General features: G+C 40.0%; 1 protein-coding gene across 1 annotated transcript in view; it reads right to left on the bottom strand.

Annotated features, from left to right (window-relative positions):
* Positions 1 to 805: 805 nt before the first annotated feature.
* The window catches only part of LOC144650081 (protein O-glucosyltransferase 2-like), a 62565-nt gene continuing 41434 nt past the window's right edge, over positions 806 to 21936 (bottom strand). The window contains exons 7-10 of the mRNA XM_078509738.1: positions 15829 to 16038; positions 9746 to 9835; positions 3607 to 3714; positions 806 to 2143 (exon numbers count right to left, since the gene is read on the bottom strand). Coding sequence (XP_078365864.1) covers positions 2126 to 2143; positions 3607 to 3714; positions 9746 to 9835; positions 15829 to 16038 — 426 coding nt within the window. The 3' untranslated portion in view covers positions 806 to 2125. The remainder of the gene's footprint in view (positions 2144 to 3606; positions 3715 to 9745; positions 9836 to 15828; positions 16039 to 21936) is intronic.

Raw genomic sequence — 21936 nt, 5'->3', positions numbered from 1 at the left:
GGGGGTGGGTCATGTAATTTTTAACCCCCTATCAGGGGTGGGTCAGTCAGTTTTGAGCCAGCACGAAGGGGTGGGTCACAAATTTTCAAGCCACCACTTTTCCAATTGCTCCGGCCCACCCCCCCCCCCCCCCTGGTACTTATTGACCAGTCCCTTAATAAAAAAATAAATAAAAAAATAAATAAAAAAAAATTAAATGCACCGTAGAAATTTCCATATTCGACGCACTACCATATGCAAATTTTTTTTTGCCTTCCGTACAGTAAACCGGAAGAGTCGGAAAATGCTGTTCCTTTCGCCACTGGAATATTCCGGAAACTCAAACCAGAATTTTTGGTCGAATGGAAAGCGCCCCGAGTCTCGTTCCGGAAATAAGCCCTGGGCCCAAACAACTTTGTAATGTGTTTTGGGTGGGCTTATAAGCGGACGGAGGGTCTTTTATCCGGGAGGGCTTATATGCGAAAAAAAAAAAATGTTTCAAAAAGAGCCAAGAGACTATTGATCGAAATACGATTTTGAGTCAAAAACGCATAATAGAGCACCCGGTAGAGGGGGCTTTTACGTTTCAAGGTAGTTGGGCCTACAACCGCGGGGATTATAACCGTAATTTTACTGCAGTTACTTGTAATGTTACGCAACAGAGGAAGTAGCCTGCTGTAAACCTTTCTGCATAAACCAGGCAGTGCTAATGCTGTGCGTCACCATACATGACCCGCCAAAAGTATACACGAAAGTGGATCCTGCCTGAGCTCTTGTCCAGACTATAAAATCGTAAATGATCGCTTCCTGAGGAGTTATGTCATAGTACATGTCTGTTAAACTTTTATTAATCCCACGACACCTTGCATCGATCTCGCCGCACTTCCTAACCCTTTGCTAACCTTACTACTAAATCTTTCTTCTCCTTTGGCAGCACTTCTACCATTTACTTCTACTAGTAATACCGGTAATACTTTATTTATATACCCTGGTAGCACCATTTCTATCCCTATTTAATAGCGATAAAGATAAGTCCCGAATCAAATGCAGACAAGGGTATACATGTGATGTAACGAAACTGCTGTCTTTGGGAGTCAAATCAAATGGCGTCATTTGTCAATTTAGCAAATAGGTTCTCAAGCAAAAACAAAATGGCTGAAAATGGGATTGTTTGTTGCAATCAAAGGAAGCCTAGTGCAATATAACTCAACAAGTGCGCGAGCTACCCACGGGGGGGGGGGGGGGCACTCCCCTATATGGCCTATTCGGGGGCGTGCCGTGCTCATTTAGTAAGAGGTTTTAATTTTTGTACTCTTACAAGTGCCACGCACCACACAGAATTTTTTTTCTTTTTTTAAAGTCTAGAATTGAAGGAAATGAATCTGAAGAATACTAAACGGCAGAAAAAATGTGGACTTTCAGGTCTTCGTTTCCGTGTCGTTTGTCAAGGAGGAAATTCGCAAGACACAGCACATTAAAATTTAACCCAAAGTATGAACCTGATATGGAGTTTTCAGGACTTCACACAAAGCTAAATGCAATAATTCCACTAGACACTTAGGAAAAGAAAAAAGAAAATGTTCCGAAAAAAAAAACGGGGTTGCGGAGTCAAAGCTTGAGTCACACGCATCACGGCGACAATTCTAATCACTAGGCCACCAGTTGACTTGATTTAAGAGCGCATCAATTTTAAGACAAAATTGTTTCCCCATACAAATACGAAAAGCTGTTAACAGTAAACAGGCTTACTAGAGTGGATTGAAGGTTAACCGAAATGAAGACCCATGAAACGTATTTTTTAACGTTTGTTGACATCTTTTCAATCTTTGAAACGTATTTTTTTTGTCCAAATCGCGAAAATAACATCGGTAAATACTGCCTCGTCAAAATCGTGTACCCGCGAAATTAAGTACCAATAAGGTACTCTTCAATAAACCTAAAGATACAACTCCCCTCTCATCATTGTGGTTCTTATTTACTACAGATGTAACCACATGTCCTCTTAGAGGGCTTTTGTTATTCATTTGTTGAGTGGAAATTACTTGTTTGCTGCATTTGCCCATGCAATAACATAAGTTGGAAAACGAACTATGAGATCTAAATTTAAATAAACTAAGCTCATCCTTTTAATACAACAGAGTCAGCTTTAAAATTCATCATGGTGCTGCAAGATAAAAAAGAAACATTGATATTGACGATATATTTTGGGTGTTGTATTCAAAACTGCCATATGAAGCCTCGCAGGATTCTCTGACATGTATAGTGGTGAGGTAAAATTTGTATTGGGCCAAGTAAAAGAAAAAAATGTTTCTTATCCGGATTTTTATAAAAAAGTGAGCGGGCGGGCGTTTTTTTGTTATTTGGTATTTCCTCCATCGTCAAATTCTCCAGAAGCGAACTTTCAAAATAAATCCTGCAAGGTGATTGACCTATCCAGTGCGTCCCTAGTGTACCAAGGCTTTGAAATTTTGGCCTGAATTGGTGTTAAAGCGCAGAACAAAGCCACTTCTTACAGAATCTTCAGTTGAACTAACGTCTGCCGTTTTTTTTTTTCGTTCCAACTTTTCCAATGGCAAATAATAACAAAAAAGGCGGCCCCAAAAAAATGAAGCGGGCATGGACGAGAAACACTTTTTTTTACTTGGCCTTGATTAAATTTATTATAGTACTCTGGTTAGCCTACAGTTAGTTTAGCTAGCTTCTGACCAAAGTTAGCTGTGTTATGTGTGTGTTGAGGGATTTCTGGTTCAGATGGCTCACGCCTACTGGCTCGCATGGTTCTTAATTAGCACTCTCGTTAGCCTTACAATGGTTTGTCTTTATGCTTAAGGATCAGCAGTAATGTAGAAGCGAAAATTTTAAGCTCTGTAAATGGGAACAATGTGATTCTCTGTTATCAAAAGCATGGGCCAAAAAAAAATACGAGCCCCAATAGAAATGAAACCAACTCTGCACACGAGCTAGATGCTCGATCTAGCACAAAACGCAACTAGGTAAAAACAAAGCTACAGGTAGAGTTACGGTGAGCTTGGCCATTTTTAATAGGTTCAAATGTGGCATTTTTATTAGGTTCATATGCGTTTACTGCTACTATGGTATTGTGCACTGAAAAGTAATGCAATGAAGTTCACCAAATGTTGTATCGACAATATTTCCCACAGTCAAACAAGATCCCTACAAAGGTTTACAAATACGAAAATTTAGACCGTCTAATCTACCCTATACACAAAACAAACCAGTCGAGTATCAATTGATTGAAAATGTTCCAACTTTAGATTGAAAGTAATTTTTCTTGTTTTTAGCTAAAATTAAAGTACAGAAAATTGTAGGTTTTGGAACTGTAATGTTTGAAATGTGTTTGTAATTGTGATATTTTAAATTTTTAGTTGTAAAAGACACAACATCAGCTCTGCTGCGACAAATTCATTGGTATAAATAAAAGCTATTATTATTATTATTATTATTGTTTTTTATTATTATTATTATTATTATTATTATTATTAAAACAATTAGACTACTAGCCCTTCTTTTCTATTAGCCATAGTCGACTTGGCTGCACCAAGTTTCTTGACTATTCTTCATATAAGAAACTTCAGAGGAATTTAGTTTATTACATGTAACTTTTACCTCCTTGTTTTTGATGCAGTTGCATTTAGAATCTCTATCATTGGGCTGTTGTATGTGTTCCATGTCTAAGTGCTTCTTAGGCTTGGTAATCTGTCGTTTAGCATACTCCTACAAAAGATTTTAAGCAGTATTAACTTAACCTCTTTGTTGTATGGACACTCCAGTGATCAGGTGACGAAAGTTTATGTATGAATACAATTTCCCGTTTGTGGTTACAAAAAACATTAAGCTTTATATTATTCACTTTATCTTCAGCTGGGGGTTTCAACATTACAATAAAATATAGCATAACATGTAGCCGAACAGAAGAAAAGGAAAAGTTTATTTTCGAAAATCATAGCACATGTCTTGCTTTTCATAAAGCACTTATTTATTTTGTGAAAGCTGCTGTTATTTGATTGTTTTTGGCCATAACAGTTATGCTTTCACACCACCAAAAGCTCATTGGTATGTGGTATTTGAAGTCAAAACATCCTTTATATTCTTTGATCAAAAAAAATATTATTGCTATGGTGGCACATTAAAAGTAAAAATGCTTGAGTTGTTGCATAAATTCCATCAGTTATAAAAAAGGTCTTAATTAAAAAAAAAATAAGCTGAAAGGGTAAAAAAATGTTCAGATGTATACAGAATTAGCTTACAACATGAAATAAATTTGAGGATATTTCATGGTGTTGAGAAGATACGAATTTTACGTTTGAACTAGAGTGGCAGAAATGACATCTCACAAGTGAGGGCAGCAAATGAGTGAGGTATATTTTTGTCACGAGAACATAAATTTCATATCTTTGATCCAATGGGTAATTTTCTTTTTATTATTTGGAGACTGGATGTAGTTGATATTGCTGATTTTTATTTCATTGTTTTTTAAAAATCCAGCCAGTTTTACAAATCACCTTTCGTCTTCATAGAAAATACACTGACTTTAACTGACTTTGACTTGTCTTGACAGCCAATAGTACAGTATCCAACTGCTTTTGTTTTCTTCTTTACAACATCAGCTTGCACATTGTGAAATTCCTTGCGGAGAATTTCCTCTAAAAACCTTGAAATCGTCAAGGTTTCCATTATTGTGCTCTCGTTCTTACGCTTTTTGGAAAAGTCATGTTTTTTGTTGCTTAACAAATTAAACGTGCTTGTGGATGCTTGCTAACAACAAATGACACAAGGAACCAAGTTCATTCAACAAATCAGAAAAGGTGCGAATCGTGGCATCAATGAGCGATATGACACTCGCAAGTGTGACATACGAAAAATATGCCAGTGAGGTCCCGGATGCAGTGGCGTACATGAGGGGACGCAGGCGGTGTCAACTGTAAGTACTTCAGAGGAATGCTAGGATATTATCCTAGCATTCCTAACATACCTCACACCAGGTTCCGTCGCTTGAGCCGCGAAAGGTGTCATAATCTGTTTCGCTGTCAAAAACATTATTTAATCTAATGAAGACCAGAAAAAGATGATCATAATACCGTCGACTAATAATTTTGTGATGTTGTGATAACAGCGCGCTGTGATTTCGAGTTTTTAAAATGTTAAAAACCGGGGAGGCTGTTAATAAAATACAGCCGGACTGCTGTATCGGTACACCTTGTTCGATTTTCCTGATCGAGCCTATCAAAAAACTATAGAATTTTCGAACTGACGAGCGCATATTATAGCCGCAAGTAACTTATCAAACTGAATTAACTGCATAATGAGCGGCCGACAATAATAGAAAGGAATTTTCCTATGATATTTTTTAAATGCCCAAGCAGTTTAATTCTTGAACTGTGAGAGTAGCGGCCTTTTGCTTACTAGACTCGTACTGGTAACAGGCCCGTAAAATCACGAAACTGAATCTTAAAGCTGTATCGAAGCAAAGCCTTCAGAAGAAAAACGCATCCAGTGGAAAACAACGCTAAATAACGCCGCACTGTTTCCATTTTCAGCATTTTGTACAATGTACAAGTGTTGTGGCAAGCATATGTGTGCAGCCGTCTTCAATAGAAACATGCACATAAAATTATTTTTTGCAGTTGTTCCAATGACGCTGCACCACCTAACAGACAAAAAAACGTTGCCAGCTAATGATTAGTTACTCTTGATTATGTATTCCATTGGGAGAACAGACTTAAAAGTATATATTGTGGCTCGATGATAAGTATCTCCGTGTTGCGGTCTCAACTATATGACCCACCAGTTGAAGGAAAGAACATTGACACAATTTTAAAGCGGAGAGGTATTAGAATTGCAGGTTACATCGGACTGTATGAGGCGCGCCGCCCGCCAGCTCCGATGAAGAAAATATTTAAAGGTGGTGCAGTATTAGAATTGCAGGGTACATCGGACTGTATGAGGCGCGCCGCCCACCAGCTCCGATGGAGAAAATATTTTAAAGCGGTGCAGTATTAGAATTGCAGGTTACATCCGACTGTATGAGGCGCGTCGCCCGCCAGCTCCGACGGAGAAAATATTTTAAAGCGGTGTAGTATTAGAATTGCAGGTTACATCGGACTGTATGAGGCGCGCCGCCCGCCAGCTCCGATGAAGAAAATATTTAATGGCGGTGCAGTATTTGAATTGCAGGTTACATCGGACTGTATGAGGCACGCCGCCCGCCAGCTCCGATGGAGAAAATATTTTAAAGCGGTGCAGTATTAGAATTGCAGGTTACATCGGACTGTATGAGGCGCGCCGCCCGCCAGCTCCGATGGAGAAAATATTTTAAAGGCGGTGCAGTATTAGAATTGCAGGTTACATCGGACTGTATGAGGCGCGCCGCCTGCCAGCTCCGATGGAGAAAATATTTTAAAGCGGTGCAGTATTAGAATTGCAGGTTACATCGGACTGTATGAGGCGCGCCGCCCGCCAGCTCCGATGGAGAAAAAATTTTAAAGCGGTGCAGTATTAGAATTGCAGGTTACATCGGACTGTATGAGGCGCGCCGCCTGCCAGCTCCGATGGAGAAAATATTTTAAAGCGGTGTAGTATTAGAATTGCAGGTTACATCGGACTGTATGAGGCGCGCCGCCCGCCAGCTCCGATGGAGAAAATATTTTAAAGCGGTGCAGTATTAGAATTGCAGGTTACATTGGACTGTATGAGGCGCGCCGCCGCCAGCTCCGATGGAGAAAATATTTTAAAGCGGTGCAGTATTAGAATTGCAGGTTACATCGGACTGTATGAGGCGCGCCACCCGCCAGCTCCGATGGAGAAAATATCTTAAGCAGAATTAGAATTGCAGGTTACATTGCTAATACTCTTGTACTGGTCAGTTTTGAAATTAATCTTTACTTCGACGATACGGCTGTATATTTTAGAGAACGAATAGAAAATGAATGTAGCGAAACATAATGTAGTTCGTATAGTGTGATCGTCCGGGTGAGAGTAGTTCTGAGAAGAACTGTTGTTGGTGACTGACGTTTCGACAACCTGAGCAGAAGTCATCTTCAGAGTCAAGTGAAAAGTTGTTGTCAGTCGATGATGTTATAAGTCTGGTCCGTTGAAGCTGATTGGTCAGTTAAGCCGTGATGTTATTGGCTGTAAGACTCGTGTAAAGTTTGTCATCAGTAATTGGTCAGTTTCGATCCGTCTATTGTTAGTGTAATTAAGTCGTTCTGTTCCGTCTATTGTTAGTCAAATTAAGTCGTTCTGTTGGCGGTTTGTTTGTCGCTTCTGTTTACGTCGTGAATAAGTCGTTTGTAAGGTGCCGGTAGTCGTGAATAAGTCGTTTGTAAGGTATATCGCAAATAAATTGGGCCCGCTCAAATCTTTGTTTTTGTAACAAGAGTCTGACCAAATGGTACAACAAGATGGAATCTTCAATTTACTGACCGTGACCTAAAAATAGTAATGTTTAATAGATTGACTTACCTGGCAACCTCCTTATTAATGATCCATGACGTGATAGCCCGGGCCATGATTATATTTAAAGCGTTTCTTGTGTATGACTGAAAAACTGAACTAAAACAAACACAACATTTCGAAGGATAGCGTGCAGTTGAGCGCTTGCCTTAGTGCTGCAGAACGAGTGTCCGTGCAACCGACAATTAATTTTCACGGCACAACTAAAAGGTACGAACCATTTGCAATATGTCGTAACATATTTAGGATTTTGAACGACTTTCTTTTTTTTTTTTTTTTTTTTTTTTTTTTTTTTTTTTGCATTTTTCTTATTCATTTTAATTTTTATTTGCCTTGACTACAAAACGAACCTCCAATACATTACGAACCTACAGTATGATAAGATAAATACATTAAATCATAATGAACTTCGTCATTTAGCAACAGAAAGGCCCAGGATTGATTTCCACACCTAGTCAATACTGAAGATTGTGTGACATTTCCGTATTGAAATTTTTTTTTTTTTTGTTTTTTTTTTTGTTTTTTTTGTTTTTGTTTGCAAAAACATTTATTGAACAGTTCAAAAAATAAATTACATTTAGTTACTATTTACAACCACGAATAAACAAAAGGACAGCTTAGATTACATTGACTTGTAAGTTACAGACTAAAATAAAGAAAAGGAAAAAAAAAATTCAATACAAGAATGCAAAAGTCAAATAAGGGCTTCTATCCGGTAAGATTTTTTTTTTTTTGGTTTGTCGGACAAATTGTAATACAAGTTTGTTTTTTACTTAGTTACATTTGTAGGAAATGGTTAGCTTACGTTTTATTTAAAGAATGATTTGTGATTTGCACGTACTCTTTTCAATAGATAGTTTACTTTTGAGGAAAGCAAGGAAGGCTTCGAAATAGTACTGTTCTTGTTCTCTTGAAGCAGAGTAGATGTAATACTTGGCGATTATCAGGCAGAGGTTTAAACCAAGTTGTTGGCCAAAGTTGTTTGTGAAGCCGTATATTATGGTTTTGTCGTTCAAGTCAATAAAATCGTCATTTTTAACATTCCACCAGTGGGAAAAGGTTTGCCAGAAAGATTGCACGTCCGGGCAAGAAACAAAAAGATGTTGTAAGGTTTGTTTTTGCTCGCAGACATGACATTTGTCAACTCGCGGCTGCAAACTCACCGTAATTTTCACTTTGTAAATCCACATGAATGATCGATCGATAGAACATAGAAATGATCATCTTGCATAAGGCGAAAAAAGCTCGAAATTTACGCGACATCAAAGTTTCTAGAAATCATTCCTTGCTAGATGAGCTTCTTCTGTCTTTCCCCAATTGCCGCCAAAGCAGAATTCGCTGCGAACATTATAATTCATGTTATAATTTATTCTGCCGCCAGAATGGAAATTGATCCATGTAATATAACACAACTGATGAGAAGAAAACTCAAATGCTGCTGACGGATTATAACACTTTCGGTAACCGCAAACTAATCCTCTTAAGAAATCAGGAACTTACAGTTGACGCCGCTTGCGTCCCCTCATGAAAATCTACGAGTGGTTTTATAGTTCCCAGTGTAACACTCTCCTCCATATAACAAATAGAAGTATTTATATAAATTCAACAATAGTTAAAAGGTATATTCTGCATATTCAACAACTAAACAACAAACAAGATACAAAATGGTTAAGGTGGCTGCACGTATATACAGGCAGGCAGGCAGACTGCAGGTCCCTGTTTTAATCACATTTTTGAGCAGGGAACTTAAATCAATTCTTAGAAATTTCATGTTCAGACAGAAAACCAATTAAATTTTTGTGGCAATCAAACCAGCTGATTTGTATTAGTTGGAAGTGGTGTTCCAAAGCTTCGTTTTTATAATACAATTATTTTTCATATACCACAGTGAATTTTTTTGTAATAGTCATGCAATACAGTAAAACAAATAATATATAGGTAATTTTTGGTTTACCCAAGAGGACCTTCATACCTAATTTAGAAACAGTGATACTAATTACAATTTAAATAAAACTACAAATCATATCAAACAAGGTGCCAAACAGTCTACCCACACCAAGTAACAACTAAAAACTACAACAAACCACTTAAACAATCCAAGTTTGTTTGCCACAAAATTTTCCATTTTTGTAGCAATTTTGTAGTACAATTTTATAGCAAGATTCTTCTGTCAGATCATGAAAGTTCTAAGAAATCAATTAAACATGTGATTTAAAAAGGGACGTACAGATGCAGTCAGCCAGATAAATACCTTTAGTCACCTTAATCACTTACAAGTTAAGGATGATCTGACCTTAAAAAGGATCAAGTGGTAACAGAAGATATGATCAGAGAGTAGGTTGCTTCTTGCATATGATTGAGCATTTTTTGCTATCTGCTGAGCCTGTTAATATAAAATAAAATTTTTAAATTATGTATGCTTGGGAATCCACTGCAGGAATTAGAACAATTGAAACTTATAAAAGATATAATTGGATTGCTGGTTGGAAATTGTATGCCAGGCTACATGTACATATAGTAGCTATAAGTAGTCAACTGCTGTGTTCTGGCAGTGCTCTAAATGCTTATAAAACATTTTATTTAGAGCACTCCGAGAACACTATTGACCACTTATTGCTATAACTACTTTGAGTGCTATGCAGCAAAAAATATTTTTTTGTTACATAAAGTCTGAACAATCTGAAGGGCTTAACAGGGACATGCGTTGGGGTGCGACCAAGTGTTAGAAATCACTAATGCTAAGACCCTGGAATTGCATCTTGCTGAGATAAACTAATACCATTAACAACATAAGCTCTTAGAGCTTAAACCACACTGGTCTGTGACCAGCCTTATTATGAATGGTAAAAGAAGCTTTTAAGTGGGAAGGTAGCAGTGTGTTTTGATTGAGTGACATGAGGTCTGGCTGAGCGGGGGCATTATGACCAGCCATAATCCAAAACTAAAAAAAAGGCCCACATGACCACTCCAGTTCTAGGTGGTAAAAAGTTGTTGAGAAGGAAGGGCAGGAGTGTTTGAATTGATGCTGTGATTTCAGTACATGATAAATCCTTGGACAAGCTTATAATAGCTTTTTTTTTTTTGGGGGGGGGGGGCAATTAATGAAGAGGATCATAACTATGTCCGCTTTCTGTGGTTTGAAGATGCTGGGGGAGTCTATTACTGGATGGGGGTGGGTGTCTTCACTGGGCTCATGTCCACCAGTAGGAAGGTTGTCATCAGGAACTTCGTGAGTAGCAGGTGTCGAGATTGCTCTCAGTATGACAGGTGGGGATGGTGGGGAACGCACTGGCTGTGCTGGTGGGGCTTCATCGGATGACGAGTCTGTGCCATCGTTGATCAATGGTCTGCTACTTCAGATGGAACCAGATAGCAATCTGAGGTTTTCACGCGGTAAGATGTGCTTTGAAGCTGAGAGCCGACAAACTTTCTGATGTTGCAGAAAGATCCAGTTACCTCTACGACCAAATAGCGATCATGTGCGATTGGAGTACAGGTAGACTAAATCACAGATGGCGACGTGCTCAGCTGGGTGATTCTCAGTGATGGGGGCCTTAGCCTTCTCGCTGTGATGGTGGTTGGCAATACGTTGTTCGTGTTGCTGAACGATGAGGTGTTGGTCATGCAGAGGTATCTGCTGGTTTTAGAATTGATCTCGCTGTGTCCACATCTCCCTAGCAGAAAGGCCATGTGAGCGGATGTGTGTGTTAAGGGTGGCTGTCGCTACTGACAGGGTCACAGGAGACACAGGACCGCCAAGTGGGTCATGTCGGAGTAACTCGTTTTCAACCTCTTGAACTGCCCTCTCGGCTACAGGCTTCTTGTTAGGATTCTTGGCATTTCCAATCTCTATGGTCATTCTGTGGTTTTTCAGTAGTAGGTCTTCTGATAGTGCGTTGAATCCTGAGGCGGGGTCAGTGCGTATGATGGCTGACAGTCCATCTAGTGCACGTATTTGGACACAAAGGCAGATTAGGGCATCACGAAGAGTGTTGTGTCTTTCATCCTCCAGCAGAGTCGTGGCTGTGAAGGAGGTCACACACTCATGTAACACTAGTATGAGCTGTCTCGAGCGCTTGATATCATCTGCAGCGAATGATATGCCAACGGCATCAGGTGGAGGGGAAGATGACTTCTCTCCCATTTTCAGGGTTTGGTGCAAGGCAGCACATTGATGGCAAGCTAGAGTCACATGGTCAATGGCCTTGTCTATGTCCAGGGCATACAGGTAGCGCTTGGTTACAGCATGTCTAGGGCATACAGCGTGTTGGAGCGAGAGGCTTGTTGCCTTTAACAACTAGTAAGCCGTCCTTTGCGATGGTTGCTACGTTGAGGTACCTCGTAACATCCCTCATGTTCAACAGCTTTTTCGAAGGATGTGTTCCTTGTTAGGTGTGCACGAGTGCATCGTAAATCAGGGCATTCAGCCTGTGTGGTCAACCAGGCGGTGCGGCTGGTGAATGGCAGGTGCTTGGTGCCACTAAGTATGTCTTGAGTAGATGTGTGTCTGACAACTGATTCTTAGGTGAGCTTGGTTAACGCGCAGACCTGGCAGGCTTCATCTTCACACGGGGCAGCATTACGGCTGGAGAAATCTGTAGGCAGTATTGCGGACCCGGATACGTGTCTTATAGAGGTCTGATATTGGCTCACAGTAGACAGGAAGGTAGACACAAGGGGGCCTGCTGAGAACTCTCCTCAGCAAAGTTTTTCGTATGCCTGTACACAAGGTTTGCTGTCAGTCAGTATGCAGGCCTTATGATGAGACTGTATTAGGTAAGAGCTGAAGTTATGCTTATATTATGCTGAAGTTATCAATGGTTATGCGCACTGGGTGGTGTGCATGGAACATATCGAGGTATGGTGACTTGGAAGACTGTATGAAAAAGACGTGAGTGCTAGGACCAGGACCAGGGTTATCATTGTCGCTGTCTGGCTCGTCCACATAGGGTCTTCTTTCAGGATCAGCAGGGTCATCGAGGATGTCATCGATTTGTCTGGCCTTACCTATGTACCTACGATCCTGTTCCAGAAGGAAACTGCATTCGCTAAGGAAGTAGCCACTCTCCGGACGGTTGGCTTGTTTACATAGTGGGCAAGACCTGGATGGACGGCTGGGTTGTGCGCTCACTTTGTAATGTGGACGGTTGGTAGTGGGTTTGCGATTATTGCTAACCGCAGTATGCATGATTTTAGCGTCGTTGGCGGTGCGTATCTTGCCGAGTAGGGAAGTGAGTTGCCTGGGATATTTCTGGCTTGATGGATGCTAGGGTTCAAGATCGTAATTCGGTGCCGTATCTTTGCTTAATTAGCGTGGGCAACTCAGGGTGGATTAATCTGAGCCAGGTCAGTACAATGAAATTTTCCAGTGAAGGAGTTAGTTCTTCATCTTCAGTGGTTATCTCACCGTGGTGGGAAAGGCTGTTAGCGTGGAGTAAGGTGTCTTCCACAAAGGCCATTAGTCTCTGGAAGAGGTCTTCAGGCCGTTTGTCAGCTTCCAGACGAAGGTTTGCAAAATCCAGGAAGTGAGCTCCTGTGATTTGGAAGCCAAAATGCTCGCGAACCATGTTCCAAACAGACTGAATGGAGGTCGAATTCTTTAATTAGGTGTTTCTCAATATAACAGGACAATAGTTGGCTATCTGCCCGAGCATTAGTTCCAAAAAATTAACTTTCTGTCGAGCCGTTTTACATCTGGAGAGCGGAACTGTTTCTCCGTCATCAGTAAAACTGCGTAGAGGCTGGGCCCTAGTCTTCTTTGCCCAAGTGGCGCCGGCAGCAAGAAATGAAGCGAAGTTAGTGTCAAGTGAAAGAGTATAAACCAGATTTTGCCTCCAATTCTCGAAGCTGTTGATCGTCTCGTTCTTTGAGAGGCTGTTGTTCGGCCATGGCTGCTGTTGTGTATTGGTTGTACAATGGAATCGTGTTTGAACGACGAGACTGTTTGAATTATGGACGTACCTGTGTGAAACGAGTAGCTTTGCCTTGAAATGATCGTCGAGTGCACCGTTTTTTATTTTATTTTTTTGATTGGTTGATAAAAACTGCATGCGTAATTAGGTAAAAAACGAAACGCTTCTATGCAATTTTGGTTATACTTCCGGTCATCGAAACAATTGAAGATGTAGTGGGCAAGTTGGGTGTTACGAAAACTAAGACCCTCGAAAACTAAGACCTTAGACCCATCTTAGTTTTCGAAATTAGGAAAACTAAGACCCCCAAGTCTTAGTTTTCGTAATATTACGAAAGCTAAGACCCCCCAAAACAATAAAAAATAGAAAGAAAGAAACGCTCTTTCATCAATATTAACATGTTTTTGAAGACGAGAAAACTTGAGCCGCATAAAAAATAAACAACGACAACATAACCACGAACAGATCGACTCGGTCGTGGGCGAACATTTTAACGCTTTTTTGGGCTACTTTTATGCACTCCGAAGGCCTAAAGAAATAATGAACACAGACCCATTCCAGGCAAGACGGATTGTTTTTTGGCAAGAGTGCGAGCTTTTCTTCCTTTCGTCTAGAAGATTTATATTTGTTCAATTTGATAATTCTTACCGCTGCTCAATAGAATGATACCTTGTCGATCAGCGGCTTTTTTAGTTCCGAATTTTCTACAATACCTCTGCATGGCCATAAATAAATTTCGTTAAAATATCACACGACTTGAATTGCCAAAACCAGCAGGCAAAACACAAAGACAGTCGTTCTACTTAACGACTACAGCAAGCAGGGAGGCTTCTTGTTCCATTCCTTGTTTCTTGATGTTCTCCGACAATTGTAGCAAGGATTGCTGTACAGCTCTTAAATCTCGTATCTTCTTTCAAAATTTGCTTTCTCGTCTCAGTCAGCCCCAGCCTTTCCCTTTCTTTTACTGACCAGGCGCAGACGAACATTTATGCAGTGGGCATGCGCTACCGGATGTCGTGGATTTTACGACATCCGGTAGTCAGTGTTACCAGAGCCTTCCGTTTTGCCGACCACATGACCAAAAGAAACGGAGGCTCTGGGAACGAGAATGCACGAGGACCGAGAGAGAGGGACGGTACTACGCATGCCTATAACCAGCGTACCGCTGACCGGTACTGGCACAAGTTTTTCAATTTGTTGCTCAAGACCTTGTCGAAAAGCTTTACTGTGACATGGACTTATTGGAACAGACGATGAAAACACTGCCATTCAGTTTTACAACATCTCAAGGCAGGTTATGAAGGATGCTGACATGAATCTTCGCCAGTGGTTCACAAATTTGCCAGGGTGACCACCATTACTGACAAGATGAGGACTGGTTCTGAGAGAGATCATGCTGGCCTGTAAGGCATGATGTGGAACCCTCAGAAAGACTCGCTACAGTTTCCACGGTGAAATTGCAAGGGAACCCACGCATTGTGTCAAAAGCCGATACCAGAGAGGTGGAGCATACAAGCTACCCCATTCACCCCCCTTGCCTGAATTTCGCCTTAACAAGGTGAGACCATTCTCTACAGTGGGGATTGATTTTACCGGTCATCTGATGGTAAAGAATGGTAACAAGAAGGAGAAATGTTATGTCTGCACCACTTGCAATGTCTATTTGGAAATTGTTGATGACATGACGACTGATCAGTTCCTTTTTGCATTCAGGCATCACTGTACCATCTGTGGAACTCCTTCACTGATCCTGTGCGATAATGCTAAAACATTTCAGAACTTCAGAAGTTGTTTCAAGTCATAGAAGATCAAACTGTGCAGCATCACTTTGCCCAGAAGAGAGTTCAGATGAGGCACATTCCTGCTAAGTCACAGCACTGGGGAGACATGTATGAAGGACTGATTGGAGTAGTTAAGATGTCAAACAGGAAATTTCCTCGTGGTGCGCTCATCAGTCTACCCAAGTTCCAAACACTCATTAAAAAGGTTCAAGCAGATCAATTATTTGCCTCAGCCTTCAGCTTCGGCAAATAATTGATCTGCTCATCACTAACAAATCATGATATTTTGCTCAACCTCGTCTAATAACTGTTAAAAGTTTCATAATTATTCTTTGATGAGGACCTTAATAATAGCGCTTGTTGGTTATGAGATTGTTATATTCAACACATGCTCATGGAATAATCATATTAATGCATGCTCATGGAATAATTGTTAATTATTGAGGGCGAAATTGGAAATTCCTCTTATTGTACTGTCTTATTGTATTATTATTCCTCTTATTGGAATTTATTGTGAGTGACATTGTTAATTATTGAAGGAGTAATCGTTTTCCTGTAGGAAATAATTGTACGGATTCCATAACCAGCAGGGCACCCAAAGGTGACTGTGAAGCGATATGCACAGAAATAATTACTTAATAATGCTGTCTACATCACTAAAATTTAGTTAACTACAAGTATACCTTTTCATCATTGGTCATGGCCCACTTTAACTGTCTTTCTAAGTCACTGAGATCCCTCTTGAAAGGAACATAATGGATCCATGGTTGAAGGTCCCCATAGAAGTGTTCATAATATGGTGATTGCTGTTTAAATACTACTGAATCTCCGGCCAAAAGGTATGGTAAACGGTAAGCTGCCACTGTTCCATCAATGTTTATCTGGTATTTCCACTGTAAATACAAATAAATACAAACTAGTGAGACAAACCCAGAGAGTACAGAAACGTACATCGGCCTCACAGCCAATAATTTTAAAGCAAGATACGCAAACCATCAAATGTCCTTCAGACATGAAAAGCGAAAAAAGGAAACTGAGCTATAAAAATATATGGATGCTCAAAGAGGAGGAGAAGGATTTTAATGTTACCTACAAAATTCTCGCTACGGCCAAACTGTACACGAACACTTCAAAACGTTCTGACCTGTGTTTTACTTAGAAATTGTTTCTAATTTGTTGGCCACATATGGCAGCTCTAAATAAGCGGAACGAGCTTATTTCTATGTGAAGGTACAGGCAAAAATTTATTTTAAAGTTTAATTTTAAGGTTTAATTTAGAATATCATACACTTCTTTTAGCGCGAGCAATTAGTGATGCTTTTTAAGCTCTGACATGGCAACTTAGCGCGCGCGTGCTGTACAGTGTAAAATTTAAAATTGTAACGGTTAACAGCGCGATCAAAACAATGATGTAGACTGTAACGAACTAGTGTACATGCTGTTTAACTGAAGAGTGGGTCACCTTTATGGTGGCCTACGAAACAAAAAATCCAACACCCTCTGTGTGGGGAGCATTTGCATCATCGTGACCTGAGTGACAGCCTTATGCAGTCTGACTCAATCCATCTTGTCTCAAAAAGGCCAAAGATTGACAGGTTGTAAGTGGTCATCTAAGCATCTGAGCAGCTTTACCTTCTTCCTACATGGACCTAACGTTCCAAGTGCCAAATAGTGTGGTTGTCTTTGGGGTAAGGAGAAGTGTCTGCATCGCTGCTTCCCTTGGGCTTTCACAACGGTGAGTCATACTAGCCCCTGAAGGGGCATTCTCTCCTCCAAAGACAGATGTGATTTTGTGCATGTTTCCCATGGTTTCTGTAATCCTTAATATACATTTGATGGGTGATTAGCCCTTCAAACTTCACCAGAGCCCTGTTAGCCAGGCATTTCCAGGGTTCTATGCAGGCCTTCATGCCTACTGTAATGAATTCCTCCACCATACTTTTCCCAGGATGGCAATCCCCTACTTAACTGTTACCAGCTACCACAACAAGGAAGAGGGGTGGACTTTGGCAGCCCCTGCAAGAGTCTAAGAGTCTAACAAAAAAAAATAAACTCAAAACACTTGGCTAAAAGTAGAGACCCAATATTCTCTTCAAACTTTATTGAAGCGCAGCGATTACATCACATTTCTGTCATTGAAAACGACAACAAATCACAGATAAAATATGAATTTTATGGGATCTGAATTTACATGTTGGTAGCATAATATTATTCTAGTCAATAAAACGGTACTTACACTTGTGACAAAAATTCACCTGAGTTCAGAATCCTATCTCAAACAATCACATGTTCTTCCGAAGAATTAAGCAGTAATTGATGATCATGCCAAAAGCTAGTCGTTTTTCAAACAACTAAATCAGAACACAGCCAGCAAGCAGGCTACCACCGGCGCAGGGTCTTACCCTTGTGGAAACTCCCGCTGTCGTACTTGTGACCACATCTCTACTAACACCAACATTCAGGGCCCAAAAGATTCTATTAACATCCAGGAGTCGTTCACTTGTTTGTCCTCAGGACTTTTTTGTGACCTCACACAGGAAAACGTACACCTACACTTATTGATTGTGTTTCAGCATTGAACTCAAGTTTCTATCCCAGCGAAACACAACCATCGGCGGCTGAGGGAAAATGTGAGTAGTCGCAGGGTCCTCAGTGACTACCTTGAAGTTGTCTAGCAGGATTTGCTTGATTCTGTTGTTCAGAGGGTGGTATGTGAGAACCAAGGGAAACCTGTTCACCTTAGCCTGCATTAAGATGTTCTTTCTGAGGGCGTCGGTCTGGGATAGATGCTTTATCTTCTCCAGGTCTTGTTAGAGGGTTTGTGGATTGTAGCTATGCCTTTTAAAGAAAGAAGCCATCTCATGGTCTTGGTTGAAAAAGTCGTGTCTAAGAAGTATTTCAATGCTTCTAGGCCACTGTTGTGCGGGATCACAGAGTAAAGAGACTTGATGTCCATCATGTAAGTAGAGTAACCATTAGCTGGTGTCATCATTGTCAAATTGAAAACTGTTAAAGATCTGAAGTGCGTGGTTTGTGTCCTTGATGTGTGTTTTAACCCTCAGACGTACAAACAAATCCATACCCCCACCATTGTACAGGGGATTAAATGGAACCCCCCTTGGGGTATCACTCTATTAAGGTACAGCAAAATTATTTTGCTCTGAGTAAAAAACCTGTAGCTTACTCTACAAGCTGACATTATTTTAATTGGCTGTGACATCACATGATTTCATATGAGGTCATTAGAGCCGCCATCTTGGATCTCACCATTTTCTTAGAAAGTTAGAAAATAACGAGATTTGATGTAAAATCAAGCCAGAATGCTTATGAAATGTAAAAAAAAAACAAATCGTACGATTTCCTTTAAAAAAAAACTGGGAAACCCAAAGAAAATGTTAAAAATGACGATTTTTGGCCAGACCTGCTTGTAGTTATGATGTTGCCATGACAAAGTCGAATACTATTGACACATGGTTGACATATCAAAATTTCCGCAAGGGATGAATGAAAATCTACTGAAAGTTTCAGCTTTGTAGAGTAAGTCTCCTTTTCAAAAATTGGAAAAAAAACCCTATGGGGGGGGGGGGGGACGCACACCTTCCCTTGTACATCCGAGGGTTAAGATTGCATACGAGAGGAGACATGACTTGGTCCAAGTATGATGCAATGTTTCCAGTAGGACAATTGCATGCAGAAACAATCGGTCGGTTTTTCTCTTTGTGGATCTTTGGGTGTTCTCTGACTACTAAATAAAAACTACCACCGCTTTCTACACGTTCCTTTGCTTTAGATGTTAATAAACGGACAACTTTCAATTGAAGTTTTTGAAGCGCTGTTGTAATTTTCTAAATAGCCTGTACACTTAACCTTCAAAAAATAAAACCCCGTACGGACTGGAAATCAGCTTTACAGAAATAATGCGATCTCTGGTGCACTGAAGCTCACGATTCAAGTAATTTTTGATTATTTCATCACGTATTTGTGCATTGTCTCCTATTGCAGGGGAGTAAGTCGGAATCACTGCCGCCAACGTAGAGCACATTAAAATGAAAGTAAAAATAGTGAGAAACTATACATTAAGTTCTTCCTCCTGAGAGTCCATGTTGTTTCTCGGCAATGTAGCCTGGACCTGTCGAATCACATGGCTTAGCTGGGTAACCGGGCAGCTAAGTCGCAAGTAAAATGTCGCTAGTAACTCGTAAGTAAGTCGCAAGTCGCAGCTAAGTTGCAAGTAACTCGCAAGTCCAAGCGCAGCTAAGTCGCAAGTAACTCGCAAGTAAGTAGCAAGTCGCAGCTAAGTCGCAAGTAACTCGCAAGTCTCAAGTAACTCGCAAGTATGTCGCAAGTCGCAGCTAAGTCGCAAGTAAGTAGAAGCTAAGTCGCAAGTGAAAAAAAAGGAGAAGGAAAATCGATGTCCTATGAAACCACCGTACGAAACAGAAGTCAAAAGCTAAGTCGCAAGTAACTCGCAAGTAAGTCGCTAGTAACTCGTAAGTAAGTCGCAAGTCGCAGCTAAGTTGCAAGTAACTCGCAAGTAAGTCGCAAGTCGCAGCTAAGTCGCAAGTAACTCGCAAGTAAGTAGCAAGTCGCAGCTAAGTCGCAAGTAACTCGCAAGTCTCAAGTAACTCGCAAGTATGTCGCAAGTCGCAGCTAAGTCGCAAGTAAGTAGAAGCTAAGTCGCAAGTGAAAAAAAAGGAGAAGGAAAATCGATGTACTATGAAACCACCGTACGAAACAGAACAAATAAATAAAAAAACAGAAACAAACCCCTACATGTATCTGCAAGTTAGTTTTCACTAAATTTTCAACAATGTGCCATTACATGCCTTACATATCTTTTGCAGTTATTCTGCAGAATCAGCAAAATGCTCATCATTTTTACCTGTCAATCTGAGCCCAGGAATTTGAGGTACCCCATTCACTACCTTCCTTTGGTCAGTTTCAATAAACGCACTGAAGCTCTCTGCACGACATATTGAACTGGAAATGGAAGTGCTCCACGACAAGGACGCAAGCTTAGAGCTTGGAACTCAGTCAGCTCAATGCAGAGCTGTACAAACAGGCAAGAAACACCGACCACAGGCAGCCCATATAGCCAGGGCCAACAGTAAACAAACGTTTTTAAAACAGGATAAGTAAAAAGAAGATTCAACATTCAAAATGAATTGTGACTTAATTTTTATTTCATGAAAGTCAAAGAGGCCAGATTATGCTAGTAGTGCCAAATTTAGACAAAAGCTAAAAATCATGATCTGTTTGCTAAATAATTATTATACCAAAAATTAAATGCTTGCACAATCCACAAAAGCCTCAATCAAACACTCTGCTTGGACTCGTTAAATGGGTCCCCCTGCCTCATAAAAACAGCAGCAATGTTATCTACAGTTTATAAAAGCAATTACCGGTAATATAGTTATGTTTGAAGCAACATGACTGCAAACTGTTAATGATTTCACTTAAAGAGTTTAATAAATTGATAATAATGTTTAACTACAAGTTCAATTGTTATTGATATCAATCAAAATCAATCGCAACTTATATCGATCGCTATCGATTTACCCCTGATATATACATGTAGTAGCATAACAATTGAAACAAGATAAACAATGGTCTTGAGCAAGGTCAATCCCTGGCGTCAATTAATTAATCAATTCTTCATCTAATGTTATTTGTCTCTTTTGGTTACACTTTGTACTAGTCCTTCATAAATGCCCAGGGGCATTTTGCTTTGTGTTCTATTGTGATACACCAGTATTAACTGGTAAGTACCCTAAATCTAAAAGATTACAGGCTAGAAAATTGTCACAAAAGCTAGAATGTTACTGTATGTAAGAACAAAAAAAAGAACATTTTTTGTGGGTCTGCCTTTTTTACTTAAATCTTTTTCAATAGCCCAAAACGTGATCACTTTTTAGCCTGTTGCTTGATTAAACCTTAGGAATTCAAGGAATCTCTACACTTGAATCTTACATTAGGAATGCAGAAAATCCCCAGTATCCTTGTGTCACATGTCATAAGACATGTGACACAAGGCAGAAATGACACGTGCTATATTCAAGAATAAAACAACAACTTAGAAATTGTGCAAAACAGGTCATTTTTATTTATTTTCTGTAGCATACCTTAGATCATATATGTTTCATTTAGCTTGACATTTACCCACTGTTATTTTAGCTAATACCTTTTAAAGCAACATGTACAGGATCACGATGTCAAGGGGGGCAAAAGGGCAACTGTTTTTAAGGAGAGCTTTGAAAATCAAACCCTATCATGAGGCAGATGTCTATATTGTCCAATATACACGTACACTGTATGGGCAATCCTCCAAGTTAAGACCATTTAGTTGCCATGGCCACTAAAATTTTTGAGCTGGCGACTAAATTGGAACTGAAGTCGCCAGCCTGGCAACTAAAATTGAAAAGAAGGATTAAAACCGTGAGCTAAATTTAGCGACTTACATTTTTCACTAGCAACCAAACTTGAGCAGTCAGTGGCCAAATGGCGACTAAGGAAAAAATAAACTTGGAGGGTTGATGGGAGTACCCCCCACCCCACCCCGCTTTACGTGGAAAAGGTGTTGTTCATGTGACAACCTACATTATGCTTGATTTTCCAGGTAACTAGTATTATTTGTTCACTTTTTCGGTAAGTTTAGCCTGTCCATATTCTTTGATATACATGACTGTATATCAACAATAGAGAGTGTATACTTGTTTAAGTTCCATTCTCTCAGGTCTCTCAAAATCCTTCAGGACCTTCAGCACTCAGAGTAAGTCATGTCACTAAACTGC

The sequence above is a fragment of the Oculina patagonica genome, chromosome 4 (assembly GCF_052425735.1).
Source record: "Oculina patagonica isolate OP01 chromosome 4, crgOcupat, whole genome shotgun sequence".
Classification (NCBI taxonomy): domain Eukaryota; kingdom Metazoa; phylum Cnidaria; class Anthozoa; order Scleractinia; family Oculinidae; genus Oculina; species Oculina patagonica.
The sequence above is the reverse complement of the archived record's forward strand: the minus strand, read 5'-3'. Positions and strand labels throughout refer to the sequence as shown.